This window comes from Haliaeetus albicilla, chromosome 1, assembly GCF_947461875.1.
Source record: "Haliaeetus albicilla chromosome 1, bHalAlb1.1, whole genome shotgun sequence".
Classification (NCBI taxonomy): domain Eukaryota; kingdom Metazoa; phylum Chordata; class Aves; order Accipitriformes; family Accipitridae; genus Haliaeetus; species Haliaeetus albicilla.
The window spans coordinates 69,437,975-69,451,120 of NC_091483.1; the positions used below are offsets into that span (position 1 = coordinate 69,437,975).

The window sequence follows — 13,146 nt, forward strand, 5'->3', positions numbered from 1 at the left end:
TTCTAAGTCAAAACAGGAATTCAAGACAAAACAGATGTTCCTTTTAAGAGTATGTGCAGAATATTTGGGACTATCTCACCCATTGATTTTGATGAAGCTTCTCGGCATCGAAGTTTGTAAGAGACATTACAAAATCTTGATGAATAAAATAACTACTTGTGTATTGGGTTGGGTGGGTGGGTTTTTTTAGTATAAGTAACTGACAATGATCTTTAATTTTTGGTAAGATGCTCTTTTCTTTGTTGTTTCAAAATCATGTAGGAAGTTATTTCAAGTGATACAGCAGAAGTGTCCAAAGAAATTGATGTAAGGCATACACCTCCTGAAAGTACTATGGAAGAAAAAGGTAGTGAAACTGCCCATTCTGGGCAATTTTATGAACCCATGCTGAATGCTAATTTCTTTTCATTTGAATGATTCTGAGAGAAATTAGGAACTTGATCCCAGCAAATACTTGCATATATTCTCTAGTTGCTGTCTGTTCTATTACTGCTATCAAATAATGCATTAATCCTAGTTCCTTTAATGGTGAGAGCAGATTTGATGTTTCTGCTGTGCTATCACCCATCCACTCCGTTACTGCTTCAGTATGTACCTTGGGTAGGAAAGCTAATTGCAAATAAACAGGTGGATAGGGAAATAGCACAATCGGGGTATGTGACAAGAAGAACTTCTCCTAACTCTAACCACAAATAAGAGGTGTCCTTCTGTGGAAAAAAAACCCATGACATATTCACCATCAGAATCAGTCCTGTTAGTTTCTGTAGAGAAATGAACCAGGAAAGAGTGTGCAGGTTGCACTGTTGTAGTTGACTTATTCATTGCACTAAAATAAATAATAAAAGATGGCGTGTCCACAGTGTGTTAAGTGTTAATATTGGCTTTGATGTAACTGTCTTTGTGTGAGCAGTGTGAGTATCTTCCCTAATGTTAGTTTGACCTGTTCATAGTTTTGTCTCTCCAGTGAGCATGTTGATAAGTCTGAAACTGTTCTGCAATAAGCTGGTATCCTCATCCTCCTGTTTCATTGAATGTGGGAGAAAATTGAGTAGTGGCTTATATCTATCTTGCCACTTTACAGTGGGTCACCCTCTTGAGCTTTTGTTTTATCTTAAATTAGAAGACCGATCTATCTCCACTAGTGTTAGGGAAGCATTCTGGCAGACCAGTATATTGTTGCTACAGGCAAATAGTGTTAATTTGTGATGGGTGTTTTTAGGGAATTTTGGGCTACAGAATGAAATAAGGCTTTTAGTGCAGAGGTTGTGGCTTGTACCTTTTTCTTTGTCTAATAAAAAAACAAAGGTGTACAGTTTCTCTCTTCTTGTTTTTTTGCATGTGTGAAGATGAATTTATCATCGAACAGGAACTGTCTGAAAAGGAAAAGTGTGGTCTAGAATCAAATGAAAATTCTCCGGAGGTGAGTGGTCTTATTCATGTTAACTAACCAAGATAATGTAGGTTCACACTGAAAATAAGTACTTTGTCTTTGTATTTTGTTGACAACAGTATTAAAACTTTGACTTCACCCAACATAGAAATAGCTGTGAAAATTTTTGTTTGGTACTGTAAAGTACCAGAGAGTCATGTAGTTCTGTGTCAAAGTATAAATTCACAGACCATAGGACATCAGTGGCTGATTATTGAAGTAGAATTAACTCCCTTCCTACATTTAATAGCACTTATAAATTGTATAGAAAGCAATTCTATAGAGTCGTATTGTATAGAAATCATTTTTTCTGAAAACCTTGTAATTGAGATGTGGACACTTTAGTCACTAGCAAATATGACTTGGCTTTACAAAAATATTATCACTCAACAGTTTTAAAATTCCTTATGTTATCTCTTAGGCATATACTTGTGATACTCTACAGTGGTGGTTATAAACAAATGTCTGAATCCTAGAGATTAAAATTATTGCTGGCCTCTAGAAATGGACACAGTTCTCGAAGTTGTTGGGTTTTGTCATTTGCTTTTTTTGCTTCTAATTTGGAAGAAAATTTTAAAGAATAAATTGTTACATTTGTTTACTCAAGGCTTGGGTCACTAAGATCCGTTGCGGGAGAAGACATCGCTAGACTTGAGTAAATGCTGAATGAGGCACTTAACCTTCTTTCCTTGTAAATAGGAGAACGTCTATTATTGGTGATTTTGTGATCCAAGATTGGGGATACTTGTGATCTAAACATCTGACCATATTCATTACTTAAATTTGTCTTTCAAAGCTTAAACTTCAAAGTAAGGGGCCTTTTTTATTAAAGGCCCTGTTTATATAGAGAACGTCACCAATCTGTATATTGGGCTAACTAGGATATTGACTGTTTAATAGCACTTGCTCAACTATTAAAAGATGTAGCCTGTGCTACATGGCATTGGGAAAAGGGGCTCACAAGATACAAAGTTTGGAGTTCTTGTAAGATAGAAAAGATGTGGTGGGATATACAGGGTAAGCCAGCAGCGTTTGTGAGACCAAGTGATAGAGTTGTTGCGGGGACAGGGGCAGAAGGCACTGTGTTCTCAGGCATGCTTTGTGCCTGAGGCCAGCCACAGAGAATTTTGTATAATTGGGAGTAGTCTTATTTCTTTTCAGCTGTATCAGTGGACATCGTAACAGGCAGCGTCTCTTTCTATGAAACCTGCCTCATCTATATTTTTAAACTAACGAGCACTACTTCTGCCACTATCACATTATGAAGTTAGCAGCAATCTTTTTGTTATATTTCTCAAATGCTAAATGTCAATTACAGTAACTAAAATATTTTTGTTCTTTACTTTTAATAGGAAAATCAGCCTGTAATAGTGAAACGGAAAAGAGGAAGGCCTCGTAAATACCCTCTTGAAGCTGTACAGCCTGGTGGTAAGTAGTTCATAGTACCTGTGTGGAAAAACAAGGAAAATAGTGACATTCAAGTTCTGAATTCATATTTCTTCCCTCAGGTGGGGAGTCAAAAGCTGATATGAGCACTGGGAATGTAAGTGCCTTTATTTTGTTTGGGTGCATTTAAACACAGTGATTCAAGAGCCATTTATCTGTTTAACAGTTAACGGTATTTCAGAAACATCTTACAGAAAACTTGATTATCAAGTTCAGTCTAAGCAAACAAAAAATAATATCTCCTAATATAACTGAACTTTGTAAGCAAAATATACTATTAAGTCAGAACACAGCAAATAACCTAACAGTATGAAACTTAATACAACATACTTAATACAAATCTAAGTGTTACGCTGGCTAGCAATATACTTGTACGCAGGGTGAAATTCTGATTATGTGCACACATGTCTTTTAATTTGTGCTGAGAGTAATTTTGGCGTGAAGATCAAGGTGACTGTTTCAAAAACTTGAGATTTTTTTTTCCTCTACTGAACCTGTCATAATAATAGCTCATAGTAACTCTTAACATCTGTAAAATACAGTATTGTGTAATGCAGTTGTATTATCTATATTACAATGTGTATAGTTCATTCAAAAGATAGACATGCTGGTTAGTAACTTAAGAGCTCATGAAACATACCTCTGTCTTTTAAAGTTCAGCAATATCTTAATTTCTAAACCCCTGTGAAGTACATTCACTGCTAAGAAAGTATTCTGTTGGGAGTGTTTCTGCAGTGGAGTTGGATTACAGCACAGGGTAGTAATGGATCAGGCATATTTGTGGAATACAACTAGTTGGATTTATTCTGGTGGAAGGCTTCTCTCTTGGGAATTCCTGTATGTCAGAGTCAGTGTTATTGCATAGAAAAGAGGTGATTTTAAAGACAAAGTTGTATTGAAACTCATGTTTTCTGCCTGCTTGCCTGGTGAGGCGCCAGCTGGCGTAGGTGTCAGAAGTCTTGGGAATTTACCTAGGCTATAGATAGCAGGAGTTCTCGTCCCTGCTTGTTCTGTCCCTGCAACATTTCAGGCAGCCCTTTGAGTCCTGTCCCTTCTACAGCTCTGGTGGAGTTTTGTTTCAGAATTCCTAATCTTTCCTCATCAATTTTCCCCCTGCGCCTCCTGCCTCCCCCCCTCCTCCCCAATATTAATTTAATAAAATGTAATTTGAACTGGTGTGGCTTTTGATGTTTGGGGGTTTTGTGTTGGTTGGGGGGGGGTAGGGACGTTGTTTGTTTGTTTTTCAAATAAGAATTAAAACTAATTTTAAAATCCCCCTCAGAAATAGATGCACCTTGGCACCCTCAGTGCTGGAACAGAATCATCTTGTTCTAGTCCGACTGTTTTAAAGGTCTTGTACCTCTTAGTGATGACTGATTGGTGGGTCAGTGAGTTACAGGCTGGCTCCAGGAGGAGCGGTATCTGCCCTCCATCTGAGATAATGGTTGTGTAAGGTGAGATATTATCTTTGTGTGACAGTTTCCCCTAGGCTGCTTTGAGAACTTGCCACTTCAAAGGAAGCGTAGACATCCTAGTGTAGTTGTTCAGTGATGAAAGCAACTGGATTTTTGGACAATCATTATAGGAGATTACATAATTGTACATAGCTGTTTCTCATTCTGACTAAATACAAAATTCTGGTGATTTATAATTCTGCAAATCTGTATACGTGATTGCATAAAGTGACTGCACTAAAATTTTTTGTATTGTTAATAATTAAGTTTTCGGAAATGTATTTGAATTTAACTTTGTGTCTTTTATTGCAATGACTTTAGTGTCAGTTAAGTTACTGAAACTGCTATGATTTCTTTTGTTTATGGGCTGATTTGACTAATTTCAAATATTTGTCATAAATGGAAAGATGCATACTGCTGTTAAGAAACTCAGTACAAACTTTCTGTATGCTCATTAGAATGTTCATGCTATCTAGACTTGCAGATACGTTATACTATGAATGGGAGCAAGTTTCTGTGTCTGTGTAATACAATCCTGGATTTTTCTGATTTTCTTTAAATTAAAAAACCCACTCTTTTTTAATTGCAGCTGCAGTTTCCTATCTTTGCGAGTAGAGAAAAAACACCTCAAACAGGTAAGCAAATGATATCTGCTTTAACAAATAAACAAAGATGAAAGAAATAGATAAGAGTTTTCAAGAAAATCACATGGGTTCTTCCTAAACATCATCCCTGACAGTCAGTATTATCAACACGTGAAAATATCTGAGTAAACAGAACAGTGAAGACTTGTCCTTAATTCCTATTGAGTTCTTAATTTAAAAAATTGCAGCTTGAGAAGAACTTATTTCAGAGATGCAGCAGCACTGTTAAGTGCTGAATAGTGCATTGCAGAATATACCAGATAATTTGTTTGTGTGGATAGGCACATGGCAGAGCTTCAGAGGCAAGTAGGTACCCCATCAAACTGGTTTTTAGTGACTATTTTCCATTTCTGCTTATTTTCTTTCATACAATGACTATCAATCACACTTACTACATAAACTGTTTTAAAATACATGTAGGAAAAACTCAAATTTTGTTCAGTTAATTGGATTATCTGTGGATGTGTGTCTAAAGAGCTTAGTGGTAGCTTGAGGGGATATTTCCTTCCCCTTTCACAACTGCTGTAAGATCTTCAGAAGATGATCGCTTAACTTTACTCAGAAATGTACTTCTAGTGCTTCAAAGTAAAGTCAAATAAAGTGAAATACTTTTGTATTTCTCTTTCCTCTTCAAACCTGTGATTTGTAGGCAGTCAAACTTTGGTGAATTTTAGATGGTGTAGTTAATTTTTCACATGTATGGAGTCTGAACTGCCCTGGTTGTTTAAATGTGTCTTTTTAATTGTGACCATTCATAAAATAGACTTTAAAATCCATTCAGGAAGCAGATGAACCTGAAAGGCAAGTTAAAATATGGTTTGTAAACAAATACAAACATTCATGCAACAAATCTGAGAAAACAAGTCTTCAAAACAAATCTCCTGGAGTTTCCAAAAGATTAGGTTTCTACAGAGATACTGATCTGGCTGCACTGCACATACGGACCATTTCCTATTTTCTCCACATTTTTTTAAAATCTCAGCTTTAGTCCATACACTTCAGAATTGTCTCTAAAGGGTTAGCTGGCTGTGTGGTAGTTGGTTTCTGTCAACTGCAAAGAGACCAGACAAGAATGCGAGAAAGGTATAAAAGTGCATTCTGGTTTGTTTTTATTCAGAAGGACAGACATCCGACTAAGTACTTAAAGCTTAATTTAGTGTGTTAAGCAACATTTTTTTTTCCAGGTAAAAGGCTGTTGATGTCACAGCAATGTTAAGAAGAGTGTATAAAGTGGATGAAATACCCTGTTAAACTTTTCATCATATGTTAGCATTCATGTGAGAAAAGGAGTTGAAAACCTCTGGCAGTGAAAAGAAAAGTGGAATCCCTCTGTGCAGTTCACTTACTCTGGTAATTTTTGGGTGCTCTGCACAAGGGTTTGCAATAGGGACAGACTCACGTATAGAGTGGGAAACAGAGAGTTTCTTTTCAGTCAGTACAACTCATGCAGTTAACAGACATCTGGTTTCTGAAGGCAGCATCCTCCCGTAACACTGACACTGAACTTGAAACTAAAATTATGTTGCACTTATCAGCAGTTGCTGCTGTAAAGTTAGTAAGATTTTAAAATACTATACCTTATTATTTTTATACTTACCTTGAGGCAAAAGTACTACATCTTCATGTGCTAAAGAGAGGGTTGTATCTCTTAAGAAAGGCATGTCTTGTACTCACATGGAGTATTTTTCAATCAAAAAGCATTTTGCTACAAATTTGCCAAAACTTACCAGAATTTTGAAGTAGCTATCTTTTGAACACAACAGAACTACTAAATGTTGGTTATATGTTAGACTTATTTTGTGTAAAATACTTAACACAGTGGTCAGTCCTATGTTTTATTGCATTTCTTTATTGAATAGTTAAACATCTTTGCATTTTATTTCATTTGCTTTTGTGTAAATTTTTTTCCTCATAACCCTAACAAAGGAGCTGCAGAAAACTTGTGTGAATTTTAGAATATGCTTCTGCTCTTTGAGATCTATTTTTGATCCGTTGCACTGACATTCATTCTGTTTGTTCTATCAGTCTAATTGGTGATGGGTTTAGAGCTTGTTGTCTTTTGTGTTGCTTTCAGAAAACAAAAATAGGCAGCAATTTTATGGAAGGGGAGAAAAAGTATAAAAACTTGCTTTTGCTTAGGCTGCTTCTCTCCTATTTCCAAGGATTTTTATCCTTGCAGTGTTGCAGATAATTCCATTTGACAAAGCTCAAAAGCTTTGTAAAATAATCTTTCTTATCATAGACTTAGGGTAGAAGTGGTAAGCATCTACTATGGAGAGAAGCCAGGTTGAAACATGGGTTGTAGGGTTATAAATGTATTTCAGCATGCACAGGCCAGTCTGTAAGAAGTACTGAATTGAAAGTAAAAAGTGGTTCAACAGAGGAAGTCACATAATTTGCATGCCAGGTATTAGACAGGTTTAAATATTGTCTTTTTGAGCTACAACCATCTTGGTGCTTCACCATGGGCATAGTTAAGCACTAGAACAGATTGCCTGGAGGGACCGTGTTCTTGGAGACTCAAAATTGGATTGAACAAGATCTTGAGCAGTAGGATCAGATCAATTAATTTAGCTATGCTTTGAACAAGAGGTTGGACTAGATGACCTCCAGAGGCCCCTTCCAAGCTAAATTTTTCTGTGATTCTGTAATTGGTTGACAGTAATTAAAAGGGGTAAGTAACTTTTTCATTTTCATTAAAACAAAACAGCATATGCAACAAAGCAATAAATAATGTTAGTCTTATAAAGCCTTACTGCTTAAAAATTAATCATTGTCCCAGTCTCTGTATATAACAAAATACAACAAAACCATATTCTAAATTAGATAGAGACTTTAAATGTTTTCTGAGCTTCTGTGATGTTTATGCGAAGTTGAGAGAGTTTGAAAGAACTCCTTTTTAAACTGATTGGCAAAAGACTTGAAGCTCAGGATTAAGTTTTTTTCTGTCCTTTCTTTCTAGGTACAGACATACCTGATAAGAAAGAAACAACAAATGTAAGTGCACCCATTTTAATTTGAGTTTATAATCCATATGTAAGGAAAAATGTCTGTCTTTTATTTAAATTAAATTGTTCTTGCCTTACTTGCTTCCATTTTATTTTTTCAGGAAGATGAAGCCGAGAAAGCAGAAATGATTTTACGTAAAAGGGGAAGAAAGCCCAGGCGTTCTCTGGTTCAATCAGAGGAAACTGGTAAAAACATGAAACTTTTACTGCTAACAGAATGAGAACATATTACTGCTTACTTTCTGTTTACTGCCTTTCTGTTTACTAATAGCAACAAGATAAGCTTTATTCAATTTTCCTTTCTTGAGGAAAAATCATTGAGTTACAGCTAGTGTAAATATTATGTAAATATGTGTAAATTACTGTAATCTCATGTCAGAATTGCTACATCCCAGATGCTTCTATAAAGCGTCATGAATTTTCTACGAATTCTGGCTATGAGCTGCATAAGTAAACTATGGTGAATGTGTTAGCAAGATTAAGTCAAACAAGTGTGAATTAAAAATGTTGAAGCATAAAGGAAATGGAAAATTACTTACTTAAAATGGGATTTGTGAATAGAATACCTTTTCTAAACTAAGTGTCCATATCCTTTTGGAGGGCTTTTGGAAAATTATAGCACATGTGTAAAATTTTACATGGGCAGAAACACTGGAGCCAGAAAGAAAACGTCGGAAATTAACATCTTCTGAAGACGAACTAAAAGAGCAGGAGGAAGGTGAGGAAGAAGATGGTGAGGAAGATGATGAAGCACATTCTGGGGCCACAACTAGATCAGCCACAAGATTAGAGGCTCAAAGGTAACTGTGTGTAGAGACACCAATAGCAGGTTTTTTTCTACATTGTTCTTGGTTGTTGTGGGGTTTGGGGTTTTTTTGTTGCTTGTGTTTTTTACTTTCATTTTTGGTGGGGGTTTTTTTTTTGGTTTTGGGGTTGTTTTTTTTAATTAATGAGAGCTTCCCAAATAATTTTGGTTCTAATTCTAGTACCACTCTTCTAGGGATGAAGAGACAAAAGGGGAGGTGGGGAAACTGTTAGGGTCTCAAAAGACATACTTGAGTATGTCAGAAGGTAAGAATTGATCCTGTTGGCAGTCTTCATCCTAGTGATGTCTCAGAAGTTGGGTCTAAGGGCACTTAGTTCTGATACTTAAAAAGGGACCTCTGACTTGGCTGTGCAATTCACCATTTGATATTTGGATTTGGAACGCGGTGAAAATGTAATTTCCCATGTCCGTTTCTTTTTCCAAATATTATCCAAGTTAAATACATCAATCTGCAGCACTGGAGGATCTCATTTCTAATATGGTGATCTGCAAGCTCAGAAAGCAATCTTACTGCAAAAGACTAGTGTGGTAGCAAGAGTTCTGTTTTCAAGAAGCCGTTCATCTCCCTTAGCGTAGGTCTGCCTTTTTGTAGGCAAACTGAATTATAGCAGAGCTCATCCTCTTGACTTTGTTTCCACAAACAGAGATAGATATCAGCTTTGGGAAGCTTTAATTTATGTTGCTGCCTTCCAGAACAGAGTTGGAGTCCAGGCTTTGTTTTTTATGTTCGTGGTGAGATTTCTGTAAGTTCGCTGGATTTACTTCATTCCTAAGATATCATATGATGTTAGCCTTTGGGGCTTATTTGAAGCACTGTTCACAGTATGCTTTTGAATTCATAATTTCAGAGCTGAATCAGAAAGTAGTTATGTAGTCTTTATTTAAATAAAAACTGCGAAGGTTTACCACTACCACTTTGCAAACAACAGCTTTGTTTTGGTAAAGGCAGAGCGGCTTCCTTTAGTCTCGCATAATTGTTAACTCTAAAATTGTAACGAAAGTTCAGATATTAGTGTTCTCATTCTGATTGCTTGTGGAAACATCTACTTTTTTTATTTTGGGGGGGGGGTGGGGGGTGGGGGGGTGGTTTGTGTCTTAGATTTCCAGTGCTATCTTCCTAGCTCTGACTGTTACAAAACATCTCTATTTTAAGGTGCTGCAGACAGTCTGCATTTTATAAGTAGCCTTTGGAAATCTGTGGAAGGGGCAGCTGCTTCATCTTCAGCATTGTTGGATTATCAGGTTTTCTGACTTCAGTAACCTGTTTTCCATTATATGAAGTTGATTGCCAGTAACTAGTTTTTCATGTTCCTGAACTGGTGGATACTGAAGCTAATGAGTTCTTTCTTTACACTGGATAAGCAAATTCTCTTTTCTTCTGCAGCCTGTTTGCCTTTGTTTCTTTTGTTCTTCTGCCTGTACTACAAGCTATCTTTTAAAATGTGGACACTTTTATACCAGAATTATTGCAGATTTGAACTAGGATTTTTATTTAGTTAAATACTAAAGATTGTCAGTAAAGTAGCCTTTTGAATCTACATTTGATATGAAAATACGCAGCTTGGCATTGCAGTTTGGGTCTTGAAGCATGCAAATGTTTTTTTTCACTGTTTCTTTTGGCAACTTTGATTTACTTGTTGCAAATACTGTGCAGACTTAATTTTCTGCGCTTGGAATCCAAGAAGAAAGTGCCTTGGTAAAAGTGTTTTGTTATATATACATTCATCATTCTTTTGTATTACAGAAAGCAGCCCAGCAAGCCAACCACACGTGCAACTTCTAAAGGCAGCAGTCCAAGTTCAGTTTCTCCTAGAAAACGGCAGAACCTAGCAGCAAAAAAAAGATCTCCAAGTGATACAAAAATTAATAAATCTCCTCCATTGACACAGTAAGTATTAAAGTTGAATCCGCTGCTATTGTTTTGGAAGCTACTACATTGATCCCTTCCTTATATGTAGTATACTGCCTCAAAATCTGAACAGCAGTCTAGCTTTGCTCTGTTCTTTCTCTTGTCATATTTAAAAGCTTTTAAAGGATTTTCTTCTGTTTATGTTTTTTCTTTTTCTTTCTTTCTTTAACATTTTGGAAGACTAGAACTTTTTTCTTTCCATCCTCAGAAACCTCTTGGGAGAAGCTGAAAATGCTGTTATGCAGTATTTTAACTTGAGCTGTGATTCCTGAAGGGGGGGAAGAGCAGCTGTAGTTCAGGTTAAAGCAATATATGATGACATGATTCTAATGCTTCAAAGTTCCTTCTAAGATCAGCTGATAAAAGAGAAGAAACTCTGAGAGTCCTTATATCAAGTTTTGAAAATACTTCCCTTTCCCTCCTTCCCTGGTTCATTTTAATTTTTAAAGTTGAGATCACAGTGTAAAATCCCAAGGGAGTAATAAATAGGATGTACAGTTGCTGTTCATCTTGTAGTTTACCTGTAAAATGGGTTATATGCCAAATACATTTAGTTGTCAGCCACTCTGAAACTTGGCAATGTCTTCAAACTGAACCTCAGAAATATGTGTGTCATGCACTGATCAGCTGTCACAGTTCACCTCATGTTAATTACTTTGCATGGTTATGAATGGCCAGGAGTTTAAGCCACATTTATAACTGGTTGCAGCTGAAATGTGGTGGACTTGTATATGTGAGACTTAAGCCACTATTGCTATTCTTCTGTCTTTGTGAGACAGGGTACAAGATAATGTAGTTCATTATATTCTGTTATAATCCACAAGTCTTTCCAAAAGAAAGAGGAGGAAGGAGTAGAGCTCTAGCCCCAAATAAATTCTATATCTGGAGCACTCTGCAAAAACAGAATTAGTATGCAGTACCCTGCTAAGATGTGATGGGAGTGTGCAAGGTCTCCCTATGGTCTGTGCTGGTATATAATGTTTTAGTAGTGAGCTTTTAAATAATATGTCCTGGTAATTCATCAGAGATGGACAATGAAGTTCCATTCTCCAAACAGGATTGTGCCTGATGACCCTTTTTGTTTTACAGGTCCTACCATTGTTAAAATAATTATTAATAATGCTTTTCAGGTTAAAGGCGCAGTCTACCAAGCGTAAAAGGGAAGACAGCCCAACAGTGGTACGGAGAAAAGGCCAGCAGAAAACAGAGGAGACACCAGTAAAGAAAGCGAAACGATAATCTTTACCAGTTAGTACTGTTCATGGAAGAGTCAAAAGAAAAAAAACATCTGTGCTTCTATTTTTTTTAAAGCAAAGGGATTTGCACGTGCTTGTTTCAGAGCTCTAAGTTAATCAATGCAGTACTTTTAAGTTACATTTTAAACAGCTTTATAAACTATTGTTTATACAGAATATTATGTACATTTATTTCAGATGAAAAATAAGTTTACTTTGTATCTGAATGAAAAACAAAGTAGTTATATATTTTATCACTGACTTGGAAAGTTGGGGTTTCCCAATGTGACATGCTAATGCAGATGCTTCCAACCCATGAGGCACCCCTCAGCCTACTAATACACTTTGTAAATAAACTTGTAAAAATAGGTTGTATTTTACTCTGTGTATGAATCTAATCAATGATGGACATTTTATTTATTATATGGAAAGCATTGGTCTGTAAACTTTAGTATATACCTTAGGGTTTTTTAATTATATATTTTACATTCTATGCAGATGTCAGTAGGAAACTTCCCCTCCGCTCCCCCAGGGCTGTCTAAAACCTGAAGTTCTCTAAAATATGCTCAGACAGTTGGTAAAGTATTTTTCTCGCATGCATTAAAGTAGTTTAGCATAGTGAAAGGGACTTGGCTCCTTTCTGTTCACATTTGTGACAAAGTATAAAATCTAAAATGTAATCTTACTGGATTATATTTTCACTTGTGAATTTACTACCAGCCTCAAGAAATAAATAGTATTAGGTTAGATTTATTCACAGTCAGCCGACACTACCCTGAAATGAAACAGTTTTATTTTGCAACTAAACACCTGTTCTTTCAGTATTTGTCTTTTTCAACAGAGGGACCCATTGAAATCAAATGTCACTTCTCCTAACTATAGAGCTTCAGCATTTTATGTTACATTTTATACACAGGTATTAAAAATAGAACCTGGTATTATTGCCAGAATCTTTTTTTAATGTATATTAACTCTGGTAAGAGCAAATGTTCAAGTGAAGTTGTATATAAAGTTAAACTTTTCTTATGATCAAATGTGTCTCTTGTTATGATGTGATGAGTTGCCAAACAATCTGAGATTATTTTAAGTGTTTTGTTGATATTCTGGTTTATAATTAAAAAGAATTCTGGGGGGTTGGAATTTTACTTTTGTTTTTTTCTCTTTTTCTTTTGTGAGGTTTTTTTTGAACTTGTTG

General features: G+C 36.0%; 1 protein-coding gene across 3 annotated transcripts in view; it reads left to right on the forward strand.

Annotated features, from left to right (window-relative positions):
* The window catches only part of BOD1L1 (biorientation of chromosomes in cell division 1 like 1), a 37,743-nt gene extending 25,412 nt beyond the window's left edge, over positions 1 to 12,331 (forward strand). For 2 of the 3 annotated variants that reach the window (XM_069793409.1, XM_069793413.1), the window contains exons 16-25: positions 262 to 346; positions 1,347 to 1,420; positions 2,782 to 2,857; positions 2,938 to 2,972; positions 4,919 to 4,964; positions 7,936 to 7,970; positions 8,083 to 8,167; positions 8,628 to 8,781; positions 10,552 to 10,695; positions 11,847 to 12,331. In XM_069793409.1, coding sequence (XP_069649510.1) covers positions 262 to 346; positions 1,347 to 1,420; positions 2,782 to 2,857; positions 2,938 to 2,972; positions 4,919 to 4,964; positions 7,936 to 7,970; positions 8,083 to 8,167; positions 8,628 to 8,781; positions 10,552 to 10,695; positions 11,847 to 11,955 — 843 coding nt within the window. In that variant the 3' untranslated portion in view covers positions 11,956 to 12,331. Of the gene's footprint in view, positions 1 to 261; positions 347 to 1,346; positions 1,421 to 2,781; positions 2,858 to 2,937; positions 2,973 to 4,918; positions 4,965 to 7,935; positions 7,971 to 8,082; positions 8,168 to 8,581; positions 8,782 to 10,551; positions 10,696 to 11,846 lie in introns of those variants that run through there. The other variant, XR_011326482.1, reaches the window with a different exon arrangement.
* The last annotated feature ends 815 nt before the right edge of the window (positions 12,332 to 13,146 follow it).